Raw genomic sequence first — 23,846 nt, forward strand, 5'->3', positions numbered from 1 at the left:
GCGACAACATGGATGGACCTCGAGATAATCATGCTAAGTGAAATAAGCCAGACAGAAAAGTTTGAAAATCATATGATATCAATTATATGTGGGATATAAACCTAATGCTTTTATGAACAGGACAAAGATTCATGATCATGCACAATGAACTAGTGGTTGCCAGAAGGGAGTGGATAGGGGGAAAAATAAGTAAAATGTTGCAAACAAACAAACAAATAAATAAATCCCAGAAAAAAAATAAATAAAAAGAAAAGGAAATGGAGGAAAAAAAGGATATATTATGTATAATTCCATTTATATGAAATTCTAGCACAAGAAAACACCATCTACAGTGTAAAAAAATAATAGTGGTAGCTTATTTAATGGAGGATGTGTGCCAGGACTGACTGGGATGAGGTGTGAGTGAACTTTCTGTGGTGATGGTAATATTCTATGTCTTAATAGGGATTTGGGTTGCACAAGTAAATGGATTTGTCAAAACAGCAAATATATACTTAAGGTTTGTGCATTTTATTGAACATAAATTTTATAGCAAATTAAAGATCTAAATAAATGGTAAGCATGTTGAAATATTTAGAGGGAAATAACGGATGGCTGTGATTTTTCTTTGAAATGGATCAAAATTAATATGGATTAATGGATTGGCAGAAGGATATATGAATGGAGAAATTCCTAATAACGCAAATACGGGCATACCTCATTTTATTGTGCTTTTATTTATTGTGCTTTCCAGACACTGCATTTTTTCAAAATTGAAGGTTTGTGGCAACCATGCATTGAGCAAGTCAATGGCGCCACTTTTCCAACAGCATTTGCTCACTTCATATCTCTGTCACATTTTAGTAATATTCATAATATTTCAAAAATTTTCATTATTATTATATTTGTTATGGTGATCTGTGCTCAGTGATATTCGATGTTACTATTGTAACTGTTTGGGACACTATGAACCGTGCCCATATAAGACAGTGAACTTAAATAATGTGTGTGCTCTGACTCCTCTACCAACCAGCCATTCCCCCATCTCTCTCTCCTTTAGTCTCCCTATTCTCTGAGGTACAGCAATACTAAAATTAAGCCAATTAATAACCCTACAATGGCCTCTAAGTGTTCGAGTGAAAGGAAGGGTCACACTCACTTTAAATCAAAAGCTAGAAAGAATTAAGCTTAGTGAGGAAGCCAAAACAGGCCAAATGCTAGGCCTCTTACAATGGCCAAGTTGTGAATGCAAAGGAAAAGTTCTTGAAGGAAATACAATGTGCTGCTCCAGTGAACACACAAATGATAAGAAAGCTTAACAGCCTTATTGTTGATATGGAAAAGTTTCAGTGGTTTGGATAGAAAACCAAACCAGCTACAACAGTCCCCTAAATCAAAGCCTAATCTAGAGCAAGGCCCTAACTCTTCAATTCTATTAAGGCTGAGAGAGGTGAGGAAGATATAGAAGAAAAGTTTGAAGCTGACAGAGGTTGGTTCATGAGGTTTAGGGAAGAAGCCATCTCTATAACATAACAGCGCAAGGTAAAGCAGCAAAAGATTTAGAATGTTACATAAACTTAGTTGATTAAGCAGCAGTAGAGTTTGAGAAGATTAACTCCAATTTTGAAAGAAGTTCTACCACGAATAAAAAGCTATTAAAGAGCATCATGTGCTACAGAGAAATCATTCATGAAAGGAAAAGTCAACCGATGTGGCAAACTTCATTGTGGTTTCATTTTAAGAAATTGCCACAGCCACCCCAAATTTCATCAATCACCAGCCTGATCAGTCAGCAGCCATCAACATCAAGGAAAGAACCTCCCTGCACCAGCAAAAAGATCATGACTAAGTCTCAGATAATGGGGATTGTGAGCTGATAAGGTCCTTGCAATTTGTGAGGTCAACCAAGAGTTGCCTCGCCAAGAAATACATACATACATACATACATACATACATAAAGTCTCAGGTGATGGTTACCATATTTTAGCAATAAAGTATTATTTAACTAAGGTATATACAGTATGTTGCTTTTTTAGACATAATGATACTACGTAAACTACAGTATAGTTTAAACATACCTTTTATAAGCATTGGGAAGCCAAAAAATTCATGTGACTCCCTTTATAGCAATACTCGCATTATTTCTGTAGTCTGGAATTAACCTGCAATATCTCCGAGGTATGCCTATATAGTAAAATGTTAATGATAACATTTTCTGAATGTTTTACATTTTTCATAAGATATTGGGGGAAAATGAATGGGCAAGACTTTGCTGCTAATTTGGTAAGAATCTGAAAATTATAAAAACTATTTGACCCCAAAATTTAATTTTAAAGCTCTAGAATTTTGTCACATTAAGATAAAATATTCTGGCCAATAACATAAGAATTTTAATGAACACATTGAAATTATTTGACTCTAAACAATAATCAGAGTAGACCTTCAAGTGAAATAACTTATACCCTGCTCTATGATTCTGAGACTTAACTTTTGCTCAGAACATTCTGCCAGCATTTTCCATTAGATCATTCTGGAAACTGAAGCAAGAAATAAAAAATGTTTAGTGCTCTTTGCCCAGGCTTTTTGGTTTTATTTGTTTGGGTTTTATTTGTTTTTAACTTTTTTTAACAATTACTTCATTGTTAAAAAAAAAGAAAAAGTTAAAGATTGAGGCATACTCTATTAACAGCTTCGTGTATAGTCTGCTAGGATTTCTTCAAAGGATATACAATCCTTGAAATATTGAATAAATATACATGCACATATAACCTTTAGATTTTTGGCATAAATAGGGTCACATTATACAGACTTCTGAATTTTTCTTTATATATAAAACAGCATCACACACACACACACATATAGTAGCCATTAGTGCTATTCACCAACATCTGGCTTCCCTCTTTCTTCTGAACATATGGATGGGGCCATGTGACTAGTACTCCTCAATGAATTAAGAATGCAAATGATATGCATTTCTTCCCAGATAAGAATCTGTTGAGCTTGACCCTCCAAAGTTCTCTTCTTTCTCTGGCACAGTGATTGGTACATTCAAGGTAGTGGGTGTTCTGTTAACTTCAATCTCTGAGTGACTCCTATGAATAAAATGCTCCCTTACAACAACAATAGATATAGAGAGTAAGCAAGAAATAATCCTTTGTTGATTTAATTCCCTGAGATGTTGGGGCTACTTGTAACCCTGGCTAATATGTTGAATATTTCTTCAGGTATGCATATTTTGTCCATCTCATTCTTTCTCATGGCTAAATAGTATCGTCTTAAACTAATTCAATAGAATATATCTAACTATTCCCCTACTATTGGGTAATGGATTTTTCCAAATGTTTTCTATTATAAAGTTTGTTGCAATAAATATTGTGTGCGTGCACACATACACACAACTATTACAATCTACTTGTCAAAAATTTTCTGAATACAAAAGTTTTTAAAAGTGCAATTACTAAGTAAAGGAGTCTAAACATTATACATGATACTATCAATTGCCCTCCAAAATGCTGAACCATTTTAAATTTCTGTTAAGAAAAAATAAGTGTACCTGTTATCCTACATGCTCACCTACAGTCAGTTAGTTATATTATTCTTTTAAGATGCTGCCAACATAATATTCCATGAAAATTATATTTTATTGTTGTTTCAGCTTGCACCATTATTGGGCTTCTTTTCATAGATTTAAAGGCTATTTATATTTCTTCTGAGAATTGTCTATCCTTATCCTTAACCTGTTTTTGTCTGTTGATTTTAAAGGAGTTTTTAATAAATCCTTAATGTTAACCCCCTGGTTCTTATATTGGTTCTAATATTTCTCTTAATTTATCCTTTGTCTTTAAGTTTGTTTATGGTATCTTTTTCCATAGAGAAATATAAAAATTTCCCATAGTACCGTCAACTTTTCCTTTATGGTTTTTGGAAATTGCCCTACTACAAATTAAAAATGTGTTAAATGTTTCTCAATTAATTGTCACTAAAACCTTTATTGATAATCCATTCTTTCTCCACTGATTTGAAATGTTCTATATACCTAACAATGGATTCCATAAAAAATGGGTCTTTTATGGACTTTATACTCTAATTCACTGATGTTGGTTTATTCCTCTCATTGTACAGTTTTCAAATATCTACAAACTATATAAATTCTAGTATCTAAGCTTTAATATGCCTCTTTTTCAACATTTCTCAATCCCTTATTTTTCTTGAGGGACCTCATAATCAATGGGCTAATTTTTCTTCTCCTAAACCCACAAAACAAAACTAAATCTAACAACAGCAACAACAAAAATCCACACTGTAATTCTGATTGGAATTGTTTCAAATCTAGATTAATTTGGACAGATCAGAATTTTTAAAATAGTACATTCCCATTCACAGATATAATAGTTTTGAAATTGTGTTTATTTTAGTCTTATACATTTCTTATCCAATTTATTCCCAGGTATTTCATGATTTTTGTTGCTATAGAGAACAGTATCCCCTATTACGTAACATTTCCTAAGTGGTTATTACTGGTATAAATTAAAACTACTGCTTTTTATACATTTTTCTTATATTTAGCTACTTTCCTGAATACTCTTAATAGTTCTAACCATTTTTAAATGGAATCTTGGATTTTTAGATACACAATTATATTCGGGTTCTAATTTAAAAATCAGTCTTCAGCTCCATTTTGGGCTCTTTAATCGGTGATTCCTAAATGCCTATTTACACTATCCCTGAGGTAAGAAAATAATAGGATTTTATGGCTGGAAGGGACCTTATGATGATCTAATCCAAGGGTTATCTAGTCAAGTATATACCTAGAGAATACAGGTAAAATAACTTGGAGAAGGTATAAGACAATAAGCAATTGAAAAAACTAGGAAGAAATACAGTTGAGTAGCTGCCACTCACCCCTAACTGGTTGTTATCATGGGGAAATGTAGGTCCAGTTTTTTTATTTTTCAAGAGGTACCAGATACATAGATTTTTACATTTAAACTCCTAATTTTAAAAATATTGAACGAAAGCCAAATGAATACAATTGCCAGCTTTCAATCTAGGAATTTGAATCTAATCCAATACCTTCATTTAAGGCAATTTAAACTCAGAAAGGTGTGTTATAGATTGCCAAAGCAGCAGAGGGGAGGGGAGGGCTTTGTATTTTGTTTAGCTGCTTGGTGGGTCAGAACAGTATTTTCAAAATTCTAAAATTAGGCAAGTGTTTTACTTGGTTTGGTTATAAACAAGGAATTTAGTCCCTAATGTTGATATTTTATGTTCCCTGTTCACTTCATCTTGGCTTGGATTTGCTATCACAGCAAATGAAGAGAGTACCTTTGAAACCACTCTTCTATATTTGGAGAAATTCCCACATTATGTTCCCTGTCACCCCAACATGGAAGTCAGACCTCAATTTCCCGGCCTTCCTTGCATTGGAAACATGCAGGTGACCCAGGATCCTTACATAAGGAGCCCAGGTGGCCCATGGAAGTCTACATAAAACTTTGACTTGGAAGGGATTAACAGACAAAACCAGCTAGGTATGGGCCACACTTAGTGTCAGAAGAGTTCAGCTTTCCGGGGTGGCAACGGATGCAAGGTTGCCAATAGTGGTGGTAGTGATGGCTGCAGTAAAATCAAGTTCTTGGCAGAAGAGCAAATGTAGCATTGAGTTGTGGGTGGTGCAGAGGTAACAGAGGCCATTTTCTCATCGGACAAGTTCTACAGCCCATTTCTGGGCACTGTTCCTAGAATTTAGCCTCAAGCTTATTTCTCCAAAGATACTGTGAACCTCCCAGGATCCTTTTAATAAATTCCTTTTCTGCTTAACTAGCCAGAGAGGATTCTGCTTTTTAAAACTAAGCCCTCACCAATACAAACACCATCAGGCAGTGACAAAATCAAATCAAAGATCTCAGTCTTTTAGATTCCCAAGCCAGCATTCTTTTTATGACATCACATTATTTATATTTAATGCCTTTAGGAAGGTTCAAAATGCTGTTTTCAAAAATGTATACTGAAGCTCCCATCTCAAAGATATGCTATGAACACTGTCAGTGTCTATTTGGTTCTTGATGAGAGTAAATGAATGCTTTTGGAATTTGTCTTTTTTTATTTGTTTCATATATATTCATGACTTAGTGGCTTTCTTAAAAGATGTTAGATAGCTTACAATAAAAACACCAAAAATAATGTACACAGAGTTGTTCAAATAAAGATAAAGCAAAACCACATAAAAGAAGAGATTAATTGTCCTAGATAAATCAGGATGAGATCATTACAATCTTCTTCCTTGAAGCAAAGGACAGTAATAGGGTGGATTAAATTAATGTTTCTCAACCTTGGTCCACCAAAGATGTTTATTTTCCACCTTTGTGGCCTACAAGTTTTTAAAGAGTTTCTTTCAACCTCATTTATTAAAGAATGTTTTCAATGACCTCATCATGGGTAAATACATTAACTCATTGAAATACCAAAAACAGAACATAGATTCCTATTTCTATTTTCAGTGACACCAAGTTGTAACTATTGATAAAAGGGCTTAGTTTTCTAGTGTCCACTATGTACTACAGTGTGCTAAAATATGAACTTTACACACATTATCAAAGTTATTCAATCACAAAGGATGTATTATTATCCTCATTTTATAGGTGAAAACATTGTTGAGCAACTTATTCCAGGCTACCATGCTAACAAATGGCAGAGCTGAGACTTGGATTCAGATTTACAAGTCCAAAATCAGATCTATTTGTTATACTACCTCCCTCAGGAAGAATTTTAGTTTTACAACAAAGAAAATTTTCTTGAGGCTCTAAATCTTAGGAATTTATTAGGTGGATGTTCACAGGAAATCTCCTGACCCTGCAGTTGATAATGGGGGTCTGTGGAGGAACTGGGTAATAATTCAATACATTCACTGAGGCCTGAGAAACAGTACTAGAAGTATCTGGGGAAGACACAAGGGTGAACTGGGCATGTGCCCTGACTTCAAAGAATTCCGCCCAAGTAGGGAGAATAGGGAAGTACAAAGAAACTCAAAATACACACAGGCTACATGGAGTGGGTGTCATCTCTGATGCGCAGATCAAGGCTCCAGGAGGTGGCCAAGGCGGGACTAGCCACATCTTCCCTGGCATGGACATCTTCCCTGGCATGGGGTCCTCACTGTTACTGCTGCTACCTGTGGTTCAGAGTTTATGGCCCACATTGGGAAGCCTTGCCCTGCCCATGTTCCCAATTGCTGGAAACACTAACCCTGCCAGGCCTAGTCCCTTCCCCACGCCCTGCTGAAATTTGCCATCAGATATCGAGGCTCTGAGAAAGGGTCTCTGTATGCTCTTTGCTAATGATCAGCAACTTTCATAGGCCAATCTGACAGACCATGAAAAAAGGGTCCCAGAGAACTAGGTCCAGCCTAAAGGCAGAACTAGTAACCCCCACAAGGCAAAAGAAACATTCCCTCCTCAAAGTGCCTCCTTTTCTCTCCTGTCCCTGCATTATTTCTGGTCCATTTTGAGGCAAATATCTCAGGAAGGCCCACATGTTAACCTATTAATCCATTATCGACCCTGGCACCTTATGCAGAGGTAGTTTATTAGCAACTACCCGCAAGGTATCCCTGAGAAGTGGGGCAAATCTCTGAGAAGAAAAATGCCCAGGGCTTGGACCACTGCCCAGAGCAGCAGGTCCGGGCTGAGTCCTCATGTGTATACTAAGAGTGTGATATATGTAAGCAGGGGAGAGAGTCGGGGCTAGAGAAATGGAGTCCAGAGGCCTACACCACAATCCTGTCTCTGTCTGCCTACTCTACTACTTCAACGCACGAATTTGAAAAGGGAATATTTTACAAGTGTGTTTACAAACCTACATTTTAAGAGTTTCAGAATGTTAACACCTGGAACATGCCTTGGAGACTATTAGATAGACAAAGAGTGAGGTACAGGTAGGTGGAGTGAGTTGTCCAAATCACTTGGTTTGTGTGTGTGAGGCCTAGCTCTCCATGACTCTCCTATAGTTAGAGACAGATTGCCCTTCCCCAGTGCAAGGTAATCAATTATTTACTTGTTTGCTGCAAACTGTAGACTGAATGTTCCTTGAGAAATCAGACCATTCATTAAATTATTCAACAAACATCTATTGTACTTGGCAAGAGCCAACTGCAGAGGCAAGAAAATAAACAAATAACGGGGGCTACCAATTGATAAAAGATGAAAAGCATTTAACATGATGTCTGGCCCAACATAAATGTTCGATAAATGGTGACATCTACAAAAGTAATCTAGTGAGATGGAAACAAGGAGAGGTATAGGCGAGGGTCAGATCATGACCAAACTCAAATGAAACACTGAGAGGGTGGGATTTACCCTGAAAGCAATGAAGAACTGCTGTAGAGTTTAGAGCAGAGGAATGACATAATCAAAATTTAGGAAGGTCACTCTGGCAAAACTAGTGAACAGTGATGAAAAGCTGAATTGCAACAATGAAGCTGGGGATGGTGAGGGGTAGTTTAAGAAGTGCAATTACAAGAGATTGGGAGAAGTCAAGATAGGAGAGAAGGGAGAAAAAAGGCACCTTGGCCTACGCCCTGGGGACAAGTATGGCGGCCTTTACCAAGATAGTGTCCCCAGATGCAACTTCATTGGAGAAAAAATGAGGTCAATTTAGGGTGAGTTAATTTGGGATGCCTAAGGGACACCTAAGGGAGAGATGTCCCAGAGGCATTCATATTTCCAGGTTTATAGTTCAGGAGAATGGTCTGAGCTTGAAGAGCTAATGTGGAGAACTCAGCCTTTGACTGACAGTCAGAGCAGTAAGGGTTGGATAAAGTTCCAGGTACTGTGAAAAGTAATAAGGCTAAGGCAGAAGACAAGAAAGAGAAGGTCACTGCCTTCAATGAGGTTATGTTCTGGTGATGAGAGCCAAAAAATACACACATACATACACATATAAATAAAAGAAAAATATTAGCTTGTAAAGGTGCCAGGCACTAAATTATAGGGTGTGGTGTGATAGCAACTAACTATGTGGTTCCTTTGCCCAGGAGTCAGCATGAGGAGCAAAAGAGAGGGATGAAGACCATAAACTAGGAACCTACAGCTGTGGGATAACCACAGAAGGCACAGTACCCAATACCGACCATGTCATATGGACCCTGCAGGTCATCTTGACTCCTGGCCTACACTCTCATCCGGGGACAATGCCACCACCTCCAAACTAGAAGCCCCAAGAATAATTCTAGTAGTTTATTATTCCATTCGGGAACTATAGTATGTACTGAGCCCAGCACCAAGCGCTGGGGGAAGGGCAGTGAAAAAAGCTATTGAGGTCCTTGTCCCTTAGAAAGCTCATATTCTAATAGGATAGGACACACACGAGCATACATACACCAAGTACAGATATCTAAGTAAAGTAATTGCAAGTTGTATTATGATAAATATTAACAAGGGGTTAAGAATAAGTGAGTGAACTATTTTAGGTAAGAGTCAGAAAGTAAGTCCATCTGAGAAAGTGATGATAAGATGAGTACCAGTTTGCCATGAAAAGGATGATGGTGTGGACATTCCAAGCAGAGAGAACTGCAAAGGCTTAGAAACAGAAAAAAGCTTGATGTGTTTGAGAAACTGAGTGACAGCCAGCAAGGCCAGAGGACAGGGCTGGAGAAAAAGTGATGACACTGGAAATATAAACAGAGAGTCCCATCACTCAAGGCCCTGACAGCTGCAATAAAATGTTTGGCTCCTATTGTAAGGACAATGGTAAACCGCTAAAGGGTTTCTCAAGCCAGACATGACCTGATCTGATTTTCATCTTAAGTAATTTTTGATCAGGAGAGGGCCTAAAGATCAGGAGCTTGTTATTTCGGAGTATGCAATGCCTGTGGCCATCCTCCAATCACATAATGCAATGGTCCTTTATTCCAGGAGTCCCCATACTCAGGCCATGGATTGATAGTGCCGGAAGATTTTCATAGAAGTATAGGGGTCCCTGGTGCCAAAAAGGTTGGGGATCACTGCTTTATTCCACCTGTAATTAGGGTTAGGGGTCAGACCTACATCTACAGAACAACTTTTCCTGCTTGGATCTCCTACTTGACTGAAGTCCTTCTCCAAAAGCCCCATAAATTCTGTAAAGTGTTTCCAATAGACTTTACTAGAGTGTTGGGAGAATGGGTGCTTTAGTAAAAGGACACAAAATAATAAAATAAAACCACTTCCTCATTTCTGATGGAAATTTGTTTTCTCCTCCACTGCTTGCCATTAGTCCATGCCCTGAGCTATTGTCTTTGTTCTTTACTCTGTCTCCACTTATTTTGCAAAAGGCCATGGACATGTGTACTACTATGAACAATCACAAAGAACTATAAATTCTTATTGATCCCAGGAGGTTGGCAATTTTAAACAATAAAAATATGTCCTCTGACTGCTTCTCTCAAAAGAACATTTTGGAAAAATAAGAGCTTTGCTAAAACAACAAATGAGCTTTTGGGACACTTGTGCCTCATGGTGGACTCAGGTCACTAGATATTAGTGCAATAGGCAACTTCGGGCACAAAGTTGGAAAGATCTCCCTTCCACCCTCTCCTGGGCTGACTTCCTCATTTCTTAGCCCACATCTTGACTGCATCAAGCTGAGTTTCCTATATAGCTTTCAGCCACTATTGTTTTCAGAAGCCAGAATTCTCAGCCTAAAGAGAAAGTCCCCTTTGACCTCCATCTACGATTTAATTTATATTCTCCTGAACGCTCCATTCACTTTGTTCTCAGGCTAAGAGAAGTCTCACAGTTGTACTAAGACCCTGAATTTGAATTTCCCTGTGTATCTGCTGTTTGGAAATTTGCCTACGTCAGCCACTGGACTGTCCTAGAATTCAGCTTTACCTTAAAGAAAAGCTTTATTATTCATAATTTCTTATAATATTTCTAACTACTGTCATATTTTTCCCTCGATTTCTATATTCTTATCTCTTTCAAAATACACATATATGTGTAAGCATACATACACACAGACTCATATATTATCATCTTTTCTCTGATCCTCAGTAAAGTTTCCATTATCTTTTCCAACTGGATCACATTCCTAGGGAGATATTCTTCCTTTGTTGCCCAGATCTTAGTTACATTTTTTTTCTGCCTTTCTCACTCAGATGCACCCCTCCCCGCATGTCCCAAATCCTTCAATGCCATGATTTACAAGACAATGTGACCAACTGACTTTCTATGCTTTTGCCCCTCTGTTCTCACCTATAAACTTCTTTAATATGCAAATACATGAGATTTACTAGAAATAAACAAAACTTGACTACGAAGTAATATGGAAATGGAAAAAAATGCCAATTTCTAATAAAAAGTATATAGTCTTTAGAAAGCATTAGAGAAGAAATTGTTCTTTTTGGTCTTTCAACAATCTTGAGGTGAAAACAGACTATTGCTAGCAGAAAATGGCTTACCTGAATGTATTATAATCGACCATCTTCGTGAACGCAGGATCAGCGTCCCTAAATACCTGCTTGATCTCTCTGGATTTTGATTTTTCATCTTTCAGCTTTTGTAGAGCAAGTTCAAGGTTGCTGAAAGGAAACTAGAAGGGTGAAAAGAAAGTAAAGATATTTAAACATGCCTGAGACATAGGGTGCCCAATCTTTCTGATGGCCAGGAAAAAGATTTCACATTAGGAACCTAAAGTTAGCTGGCCATGTCTTTCCATAGAGATCAGCACAGAGAAGACATGACTAGATTTATTTTCAGTTAAAGCTTCAGATCGAGTAACATTAGCATAGGCCCAGATCTAAGAAAAATAAACTTAAGGGACAGCAGGCCACAGGAATCAGAAAACAATGCCTGCTTCCCCCTTAGTAGCTTCTTCCCTTTAACTCTTGGACATTGGCCCAGTATGTTGGGTGACCCTAATGGAGAGAATGGGTATTCACAATTGAAAGAGTGGACCCTCATTTTCTCCAGATCTTTAGAGTGGGCTCCCAGAACTGTTGGCCACCAGGTGACACACTTAGCAGAGCAAGGCTGGGTGTCAAAGCTTCACATACACTGTAATCTCCTTATATCTACTCTCCAGACAGCCCCCAGTTCGTGTCTCCTACTCTGTGATTTGGTTTTTGACTCTATAATACTCTTTATTCAATCCAATAAAGCATAAGGTTGCAAATAATTATAGCGAGAAGCTAAAAAATGAGAAGACTAAATATGAAAATTAGAACTCTGATGGCAATTTAGCATAAAGCTCCCTCTCTTCCACCAGGAGATTTGGCACCTAATACAAACTCCCATTCCTTCCCTTTTTCATATTTCCTTTCATCTATTTCCATGATAGGATCTATTAGTTCTTTTGAAAAGATTCCTCAGAGTATAATAACCTTTCTCTGCTTAGAATCTCCTTGTTAAGGGCAGTTTTAAAATAATGCAGTTTTTCACTTGGAATGTTGATATCAGGTAATGTCCTAGCTTTTTATCTTCTAAAACTAGAAAAGCCCTTTATATCTTAAAAAAATACATATTCATTATTGTATGTCAACTATAATTAAAAAATAAAACAAAATAAAATACATATACATCCATGAGCTATATACAGTTGACCCTCGAACAACATAGGTTTGAACTACATGGCTCCAACTATATGTGAACTTTTTTCAATAAATACTGCAAATGTATTTTTTCTTATAATTTTCTTAATATTTTCTTTTCTCTAGCTTACTATATTGTAAGACTATAGGATATAATACATATAACATACAAAATATCTGTTTATTTATGTTATGGATCAGTAAGGTTTCCAGTCAGCAGCAAGCTATTTGTAGTTAAGTTTTTGGGGAGTCAAGAGTTATACTTGGATTTTTTATTGTGTAGGGGTTTGGCACCCCTAACTATCATGTTGTTCAAGGGTCAACTGTATTTTACATAAAGGTATAGACCTGCCCTGTATTAGCTATTGTAAATTGTACACTGACTGAGCTTGTTATGGGCTTGTTATGAGCTAAAGCACTTCACACACATTATCCCATCTAATATTCATAGCAAGTTTATGAAAGAGGCATTGTTGTTACTACTATTTCAAAGATGAGGAAAGTGAAGCTCAGGGAAATTACATGTCTAAGTTTTCTCAACTTCTAAGTGTGGAGTCAGATTTCCCTGGTAAACCTGCTGGTCTCCAGAAATCTAACTACCCTATTATTGAGCTTCTCACCTGAATTCAGAACTTTTCAAGAGAAACTGGTTCATGATTTGACAATAATCCAAATTCCTAATACTTTAAATGTAGAGATAATTTGGCAGGCCTACCATCAGAGAGACTGTGCAGAGAAGAGCACTTTTACCTGACATACGCCAGGTGCTATAACTTCAGGATCTGTGCAGTGTTCTTACCAAGACCACACTCTCCCTGGGCTATTCCCACCCATGGCAGCATGGTGAGGGCACCAGAGCTGGGTCATTCTGTCTGACACAGAACTTCTCTGATGGGCAGTCTTTATTCTGGGCTCCCCGCTGGCCTGGCCAAAACTTTGTCAGAACTGTGCTACATTTGAGGCTCTTCCTACCCTGTCCTCCTTCCTTCCCTCTCCTCCTTAGGGCTCAGACCTTCACATCTGCCTGCCTACCTACTCCTGCTCTCTCTGCCTTTATCTTTCATACACATTTCTTCCAATATATCTCTTACATGTCTAATTTTGTCTTGGCATATGCTTCTCAGAAGACCAAACTGACATGGGTGATGTGACATACACAGAAAGACTGATATTAGCAACTTACCCTTGAGCATTTTATATTTAAATGAAAGAGAATGAATACCATGTGTGTGTATATATAATTAGCACATAATTATTATTTCTTATAGGCAGTTTTTAAAATTTTTCTAGATAGATTTTTCAATATTAGGCAATGACTCTCAAATATACGTTGTTTATGTACCAAGTTATTCCACACTTAAAATCAAGATTTTGTCAACATATTATTTTTACTAAACAGCACTGCCATAATACTTTTAGTAACGGTCCCATCTACCATCTTAATTCAAATAAAAGAAAATTCTGAGCTTACTGTTGCCCATTTGTCCTTGAAATCTTATTTAGGCCTCAGGTGGCTCCTATTATGGAAAGTTGCAACCCCAGCAACTATTGAATTCCCTCGAGGTTTCTGTTTGTTCAGGTCTTAGCCTTCCTTATAAGCCTGTGCCAATTAACTGGGACAGCACAGTGTGTGGCACCGGATTTTCTTCCTTTCCTATAGTTAATGAATTTCTTTCTGAAAACATTGTTGGTGTCAGCAGAAAACCCACGAAACTTGATTCAACTCTGGGCCTGCTTCCTGCCTGTGCCTGGCATCTGTGGTGCTAGGCAGCAAAGGACCCAGCGTGTAAACGGAGTAGACCAGGACCTGGCCTCTGTGACAGGACCTTTAGCCAAGTCACTCGGATCCATTATTCATGCCCACATGTGTGAATGCACAATGTAAAATGGGTAGCGAGATAAAGAAGAAAAGGCCTAGAGAAAGAAAAACACAGATTGCAAAGTGCTGAGAGGCAAGTCAAAGATTATACAAAGTAAGCTCACCTTCTCTGAATTCTTCTCCATGAATTTTAAAGTGTACTCATCAGCATTGAGCAAAAGAAACAGGTAGCCATTCACATTCACTGTGGCTCCAATATACAGCTCCTCGACCTTGATATATTCTGATAGTTCACTTTTAAAGACTTCTTGTCCAGGTTTCTTAACACGCATTCTTTTCAAGAATTTCCCACCAGCATTCCCTATAGAAAAAGAGAAAAGTTGGTAAGTAGCCTTTATTCTTAAAAGAACCATAAAACTTGCCTTTAGAGTTACTTCAACTCAAGCACAAACCATACAACTTAGCTGTGAACTCATATTGCCTATTATTCCCAGACCGAAGGGAAGAATGAGGCAGCGGGTGAAGAAATTAGATTTCCTAGGTGAATGTGTAAAGATAAAAGTGATATGGCATTCCAACCTTTTCTTTCCTCTCTCTGTTCCATTCCCAATCTAAACACTTTAACAAACACTTTGCAATTTCCTGCTATATGCTCAGCAGCATACTGGGAACTGGGACATCAGAAGGGTAATCATCTGTGAATATTTTTGAATAGGACTAGGTACTTGATTTTATTTCCACCCATTTGGCCAAGATGATGTCCTACACTTACTCTGACATGCAGATTAAGTGTAAAATGTTCCGCTTCTGGAAAGGAGCTTACTTCATTGTTTAAGGATAACAATAGGAGTCCCCTTAATTATTTTTTTTCTATAGGCAAAATATCTTTGCTTCTTTAAGCAATGCCTCATATTTCTTGCTTTCCAGAATTCTCACCATTTCACTTCCTCTCTTCTGGGCATTATCTGGTTTTTGATCTTTTGGAAATCAGCAAGCAGAGGTGAACATGAGGACAATGGTATCTTTTAATTGATAGTGAACTGAAATCTTCAGACCTATGACTACGACTTGAGACCAGATGAGCCTGTAGAGTCAGCTTCATCACACTCCTCCTACCATATTTAGAAACCACAGGTGATGGAAAGACTAGGCTTTGGAGCCAAATACAGCTGGAGTCCATCCTGGCTCTGTCACTTGCTTGCTCAATGATCTTTAGAAGTTATTTAATCTCTCTGAACCTCTCTGAATTCTCACTTATAAAATGGGAAAATTTGTGGGGGTCATAAAAATGTATTTCTTAGGTTGGCTACTGATGGGGAACATAGAAGACGTAAGGTCCCAGCTGCGATGTTCTTAAATCTATCCTCAGTTTGTGCTGAAGTCATGTTTCCCACAGGTTGCTACTAGTAAATGACTAAATAAGGTAGAGATATGAAGGCAGGTCCATTTCTGCAAGATGCAGTTTCCTCCCATCTTGGCTTTGGCTCTAGGACTCCCCGTCGGCCTTACTGAAACTTTCTTAGAATTTCACTGCAGTCTAAGACTTTCATTCTTCTCTCTGTCCTTTGTAGGAATCAGACATGCAGTGCAGTCTGATGGCTATTCTGGTTGTCTTCTAGCTCCTTCCACAATTTCCTTCACCAGCATTTCCCCTAATAAATCTCTTGTACTTTAAATCCTCATCTTGGGGTTTTCCTCTTGTAAATTTCTTGTAAAGACAACAGTAATTACTCAATCATGGCTGCTATTATAACTGGTAAGCATGTAGATGACTACCAGCACCCTTTCTGCTTTATATGTGCTGTAATTGGCTTGGCCATATCTTCCCCATTCTAGATGTATAGAGTTGAGTTTTTGATCTCTAAGAGCATGATTTTATATTAATCTCTATTTGTTTCATATTTTAAGATTTGATCCATTACTCGAATCACTGTGGAACCTGACTTAATTGTACAAATGATTCATTATTCACTGGTGTGTTAAGTGGCTCATACCAGTTCATCAGGGCTGATTGTTCAATTTTCAGAGATTTTGCAAGGCAGTGGCTAAACTTTAGTTGCTTGAAATTGAAAATAGCCATTGTTAGGATATTTACACCACAGAAATGGGAAAATGGTACAAATTTTAGGGCCTTTAAAATTTTTCATAGGGCCTGTTTACCAGCATGACACTGATTATTCTTCCCAAACATGTGTCTTCAGCACAAGTAAAAGTTTTAAACATGATGGGACAAGAACAGAGCCTTGAAATTCCATAATTGGGTAAGTCAAAATCAATGGCTTGCCTTGGCAAGGGCCACAGTATCAGTACACAGTGGAGAGACATTCACAGGCCTGGGTGCCAGAACCTTGGCAACAGCCTCAACAGACAGAAAAACCAAAGGAAGATGGACTCTGAAGATTAAATTTGTGAATCTGGGATTCTTGTCTTATAGTTAAGCAAGTCTTGTAAGTGGTACTATGAAGAATACAGATTCCCCCTTGCTGGATGTGAGTGGAATTGGCAGTAGCCAGCTCATGATTCTGAAGCCCTTGGATTCCACAGAGGTGCCTCAGAGGCTGCAGAGGAAGGGACGATAATGTTCAAAACGAGGCATACCAAGTTCCCCAGTCTTGATCCAACCAAAACTGTTCCATTTTTTTTTTTAATTTTATATGTCTGGGTTCCCATTTAGAGATCTTTATCAAATAAATTTTAGTGGTTAAAAAAAATGAAAGTCACTATCTTAGATTGTCTAGGCTATAAAATCAGATTATACCCCCTAATTTTCAAAATGAAGAGACAGTTAATTGTTCTAAGGAAATTGCTATGAAAGGATGTCTCTTACCTGAATTCCTCTCTATGGGTTCAAACACTGAAATTGTGTCATCACTGAGAAAATATGAAATAATAAACAGCCTGTCCACGTCTGCACATTTATGTGTGATTAGTTTTGCAAAAAAACGGAGTATGTTGCTTATGTTGCCATAGCTAAATGAAACAGAAATGAGGGTTACAGCATTATACAAGTAATCTTCCATATATTATGTATGTGAAATAAAACCTGCAAAACGTGCACCATGGATTTTTAAAATTGAGTTATAATTGACATATAACATTATATAAGTTCAGGTGTACATGATGCAATATCTGTATATACTGTGTAGTGATCATCACAATAAGTCTAGTTAACATCTGTCATCATATATAGTTACAAAATTTTTTTAATTAATTTATTTTTATGGTAACATTGGTTAACAAAATCCAATAAGTTTCAGCTGTACATTTTAATAGTAAGGCATATATATATATTTACATTGTATATTCACCTCCCATACTTAGACTTAATTTTTTTCTAGTGATGAGAACTTTTAAGAGCTCCTCTCTTAGCAACTTTCAAATACATAATATCATAGTATTAACTATAGTCACCAGCTATTATATCCCCATGACTTATTCTGTAAGTGGAAGTTTGTACTTTTGACCCCCTTTGCCCATATCACCCACCCTCTACCCCCAAGTGTGTTATGATTTTAAGAGAGTAGAATAAACTCTCTGAAGCTGAAAATGTTCAACCATATTCTTACTTAGGCTCTAAATCTATATGCAGAGGAATTTTCTCAATGTATTGAAGTATCACTTATTCTTTAGATGTCCAGGGTAACACATTGGGAAAATGTACCATAAACATACTATGCAACCAGTTGCATTAAACGGTAGTTGCCTACTTACAAAGCTTGTTCCCTAATCACAACAATCATGTCAGCAAGAAGAACAGCACCTGGCCTTCATTTCCTGAGCACGTGCATGCCAGCATGTGTGCTTCACAGGTGCCTGGAGCCATTTCCCTATTTCACCTCCTACTTTCTCATGCCCATTTCTATTCTTTCTTCTAGCCTCACATCGTCTCCTTCCTTGAGCCAATCCCTCAGTTCCCAAGTATCCCCAAACTCACTTCAATGGAAAACTCACCTTTTCCCTGTCAAATGCTATATTAAATATTATTTCACTTATCACTCATATTGTAAGTAGCCATTATGAGTCTGTTTTCTGAGGGCAATGACTACATCTTACTACCTGTTGTCTAATGTAACCCTTTTTACATTGTAACAACTCAATTAATGTTTGTAGAAAGTTGTTATAAAATCATATAAATTGGAATTTGCACTTAGAATTCTATGCATGAATAGAATAGTCTAGTTGGCTAAAAATGAGATTGAAGTCAAAAGTTCCCCAAAAAATCAAAAGTTCCCAAAGCTGATTGCCTTGTCATTGAAGAAATTAATGTTCTTTCAGCAGAAGCATATCTGTAAATATCAGCTAGTAAAATGTAGACTACTTAACAAATCCTAAACTCTTTGGGAGGTCTTTGATAATCAAAATCATTACTCCAAGGAGGCAGAGAATAAAATAAACCATGTACTTCATCACTTCTCTGTCATAACTCTAAGCAGTGAAGTCGTCACTTTCGAATTCTCATGTGCTGATATTAATTCTTTCCATGTGGTTACAGCGATTTAACAACAACAACAAAAAGAAACAGAAAAGAAAAAACGAAAAACATTTCCGATTTGCAGAAACAAAAAGTGCTTTTCTCTGCCCCTTTCTCAGATTTTCCAAGGGTACAGGACTGAAAAAACATGGTGCCACAATTCCCAGTTTGAATCCTCATATGAGATGATAACCAGCAATTTGGAAGGGTAGCCCCAGGGCAGTCTGGGAAAAACAGATAGATCTCCATAGCTCTGTTTCCTTAGGTCCTAGTTTCCCAGACTTTAGACAGACTTCATATGGTACATGGGGGAAGCTATACCTTGTCAATCTTCTTCTCTAGTACATAATTGAATTTATAAGTAACAAATAGATTTGGTAACCCTCTCTAATAAAATACCCATAACTTTTACGGATGCCTGAAATATCATTGAAACAACTGAATAAGGCCAAATGTCAGGCCAAATGAATGCTATTGTAAATATAGCTTCTTAGCACTCACATAAATTTATAAGTATATATGGTAAGTGTGGATTTTTCATTTTAATATGTCATTTTTTCATCTAATTCTAGTGTTCTAGAGAGCTCATCAATCAGGAGTACAATGTACTCAAACAAACTGTTTAGACCAGCAGTTCACAAACTTTACTGTGTATAAGTCACCTGGAGAGCTTGTTAAATATACAGAATCCAGAGTCCCACTCTCAGAGATATGGACTCACTAGTTAGCTTAATCTCAAGAAACCTGCATTTTTAATAAGCTCCCCAAGGGATTCTAATGAAGTGGTCCCAGAGCACACTTTGAAAAACACTTGCAAGTATCTTCAGATATTTTCTTGACTATTAGGCTAATTTATCAAACTTCTCTGAACACTATCACAATATTCCCAGCACTCTAAAAACTTTAGTATTTTCACTGCTTCCTATTGTACCACCTACTCTGCTTAACAGCTATTTGTCATAACCACCTATAACATATTCTTTTACTCAAGTCACACAAGCCATTTCATTTACTGCTCCATTTTGTGCTCGTTTCTGCTTCTAGGCATTCACTTGGTGTCATCCCAGAGCATACCCTCATTCTTTCCTATGCCTTCCCAGAGTACCGTCCATTCATTTGGGCTCAATCAGTAGAACTCTCCTTGAGCGTCTACTCACACATCCTGCACAGATCATAATCTGTGGTACTCAATTTAGCACTGTATAGGCTTGTAATCTTGGCTGATTTTTTTAAATGTATTTATTCCTATTGTCCCTAAACAACTTATAAATTCCTAGGTCCAGTAGCTATGTATTAACTTTTTCTACAGACAGCTTGGAGTTATCCATCATCACTGTCTTGACTTTTCTCATTCTCTCTTAAATACATTTCCATCAGGTTTGTTCTACCTAAACTGCTCTTGTCAAGGTCCACAAAGATCTCCCCAATACCAATGGTTCATTTTTGTGTCCAATTTGACCAATCAGCAGCAATTGGTACAAATGTTCACTCCTGTGATACTCTTACTTCACTTGGATTCCAGGATCCTATATTCTCTTGGTTTTGCTCCTACCTCCTTGTTTACTATTTTTCAGTCTCCTTTGCTGGTTCTTACTCTTTGCCTCAACCTCTTAATTTGGGGTGTCCTGGAGATAACAAAGAATAACTTTGTTATCTACTTCTCTATGTATGTTCACTCCCTTGGTGATTTCTTCTAGTATCAAGGCTTTAAATAGCATCCACACATTGATGACTTCCAAATTTCTATCTCTAGCGCAGAACTTTCTCCCAAACCCCAAAATCATATATTCAACTGGTTATTCAGTATCTCCACTTGATATCTAATAGATTTAGATTTAACTTATTTCAAAACTGGATTTGTGCTTTTGCCCCAAACCTACTCTACTGAAAGTCATTTTTCATCTCAATAGATAGCAACTCCATCTTTCTAGGTGTCCAGGCCAAAACCTTGGGAGTCATCCTTAACTTCTCTCTTCTTTCACACTTCATACCCAGTCAGGAAATACTATTGGTTCAACCTTCAAAATAGTTCCAGAATCTGCTATTTCTCATCACTTCTGTGGCACCTACCCAGATCAATAACAACTTTTCTCTTGGGACTAGTGCAGTAGCCTCTTGCTTGGTCTTTACTTCTATCATTGCCCTTCTATAGTTTACTCTCAACAAAGCATTTGGAAAGATTCTTTTAATATGTAAATCAGATCTAGGCACTCCTCTGTTCAGATGTCCCAAAGGCTCCCCTTATCACTCAAAGTTAAAAGAATCCTTATGATAGTCTACAAGGCCCTATGTCATCTGATCCACCATTACCTTTCTTTATTTGTCTACTCTGACTTTTAATCATCTACTCTACTGGTATCAGCCTCCTGGCTGTTCCTTGGATGGCCCAAGCCTGCTCCTTGCTCAGGATCTTTACACTGACTGTTCCTTCTACCTAGAACATATTTCCTCAGTAAGGCACATCCAGACCATACTATTTAAAATTGAAACCATGGGCGCTCTTCAATGCCATACTCTCAGTTCCCCTTTATTCTTTTCATGGCAACTTACTACATTCTTTATTTTTTCCATGGTACTTAATATTTCCCATATACTACAGAATATACTTACATATTATCTTTATTTATTTTCTACCTCCCTAAGCTAGAATGTAAGTTCTATAAGGGTAAGGCTTTTTGTTCTGTTTTGTTCACTGATGTGTCCCAAGCCTCTAAATCAGTGCTTGGCATATAGCCAGTACTCAGTAAATATCTGTTGACTAAAAAAATGAATTGCTCATCCAGGGCTACATACCTACTGAAAACCTCAAAAACAGCTAGTGCTATATATGTGTGTGGTTGGGAGAGACCTAAAGGCTTATTTTTATTGAGGGAAAAAATTTTAAAGAGGAAAAAAATGACAGCAGATAGACAATATCTGAAAAAAGTCATAGATTAAGATTAAACCATGAATTTTTGGAAGCTATATGGTTATGAATAGCATAAGTCTGGGATAATAGCCTTCCTGGTGGAAAGTACATCTGTCTCTTCTATCCAGCATTAACAACTGGAAGGATGAATGTTTATTCTATTTACTCATTTATTCACTCATTTCTTCCCTTATGTAACAAATATCTATTCAGCCCCAAGTATATAACCAACACTACTCTAACTCTGAGGGAAGCAACAAAGCCAGTCCCTGTCCTCAAGGAGGAAGACCACATTACCTACACAAGTAATTGCCACACACTGTGGTAAGTACAGGTTCTGTGGCAAGAAAGGTGAACTCTAGAAGTCAGACTTCCCTGGATGCAAATCCTAGTTCAACTAAAAATTAGCTGTGTGAGCGTTGGAAAATTGTATAGACTCTCTGAGCCTCAGTTTCCTCGTGTGAAGGATAGGCACACTAATATTATCTACTTTATGAGATTGTTTTTAGGATTAAATGAGATTGAGTACTATAAAGTAGTTAGCATGTCATAACCACAAATTGCTTTATATTAGTAGTAATATTATCATTACAGGCATGATTATTAGAGCATGGTGGGCACACAGAGCACAAAATAACTAATTCACTCTGGTGCAGCAAGAAAAACATTATTCTGGTTCTCCCAAGTCAGACTGGACAATCTGCCCATCAGGCCGCCACAGTGAATTTTTACCCAGACAATAAGGGTCTTCATTCCATCAAAAACCTTAGATGTTTTAATTTGAAACTATTTCTTCCAACAACTCATAATGGATCACCATTAACCTCATACAACAATTAGCACCCAATAAAATTATAATAGCAATACATATTACCAATATATGTCATATATAATTGCACATCTCAATTCAAAGTTTATTTATTTGCATTAAGGAACTGTTTTGTATGCTTTGTGAGATCATCCTCTTTAGGTTCTGACAATTTTAAAACTTTGGGTTATTCAAACTCATGTATAAGTCTCCAGCTGAATGTGCCAGGTACTATGGAAACAAGGTCACTCTGTGGAAGGAGCTTAAGGGAAGTGTATTCCTGACACAAAATGAGCAGTGGACAGAAAGAAACATAATTAAAGACATCTCTTCCTGTATCACCATCCTCTACCCACAACAGAACGACAATAACATGGAATGCTGTCTACAGTCAGTGTTCTGTGGGCAAGTTGACGCAGTGTAGACAGAAGAAGAGACTAAGACAACTACCCACAAGAAACTGTTTTCCCCGGATTCCAAAAGCAACACTCTGGATCATGTTTCATCTTGTTTACTTGTAAGAAAAATCCCTCTCCTTTTACAACAGGAACAGTCTTTCTGTCCACCTCCTTTGGGTGGCTGCCCTTAAAAACAGCAGTTAGTGAAAAGTATTCATCAAAAATTCTGCCCTGGAACCTCACTGTAAACACTGCTATCTACAGGAGGATGATGGAGTATGAGCTGGTATCTCTCTTATGTGATTAAAATCAGTGTTTCTCAAAGCCTAGTGCACATCAGAAATCCTGGAAATCTGGTTAAACACAGGACCAGCCCCATCCCCAGGGCTTATGCTCAGTAGGTCTGGGGCATGGCACAAGAATTAGCATTTCTAACAAGTGTGGATGCCACATTTTGAATAGCATCGATTTTAAAACTTAAAAACTAAAACTCTAAAAATCCTTAAAAATAAAGGATTATTTCTTGAAAGACAAAAGACATCATGTCATAGCAAAGGTAGCCTTTTAAACATTCTATACAACTCATAGTAATATATTTTACCATATTTACAATTATAGCAAATCTATTGTTCTCTCTACTTCAAAATGTTCTACAACAGCATCTGACCCAATGAATTTTATCAAATTTAAGATACTGTCTTTTTCTTCTTCTTCTCTTGGTCTGACTACATGTTCCCTTCATCATTTTTCTCCATGGGTTCTCCTGACCCTTTATTTCACTCACACAGGACTTCAACGTTTAGCTTCCATCCTAGTCAAGCATATGCAACATTTTCCCACCACTTTTTCCCCCGACTTCTTTTTCCAGGGACTGCTTTCCCTGCAAAAGCAAAAAGTA

At 37.4% G+C, this 23,846-nt stretch overlaps 1 protein-coding gene across 1 annotated transcript in view; it reads right to left on the reverse strand.

Annotated features, from left to right (window-relative positions):
- EFHC2 (EF-hand domain containing 2) overlaps positions 1 to 23,846 on the reverse strand; it is a 173,235-nt gene that overhangs the window by 57,104 nt on the left and 92,285 nt on the right. The window contains exons 9-11 of the mRNA XM_016166665.2: positions 17,191 to 17,333; positions 14,528 to 14,724; positions 11,417 to 11,547 (exon numbers count right to left, since the gene is read on the reverse strand). Of these exons, the coding sequence (XP_016022151.2) occupies positions 11,417 to 11,547; positions 14,528 to 14,724; positions 17,191 to 17,333 (471 nt within the window). The remainder of the gene's footprint in view (positions 1 to 11,416; positions 11,548 to 14,527; positions 14,725 to 17,190; positions 17,334 to 23,846) is intronic.

Source organism: Rousettus aegyptiacus, unplaced genomic scaffold, assembly GCF_014176215.1.
Source record: "Rousettus aegyptiacus isolate mRouAeg1 unplaced genomic scaffold, mRouAeg1.p scaffold_m13_p_9, whole genome shotgun sequence".
Classification (NCBI taxonomy): Eukaryota; Metazoa; Chordata; class Mammalia; order Chiroptera; family Pteropodidae; genus Rousettus; species Rousettus aegyptiacus.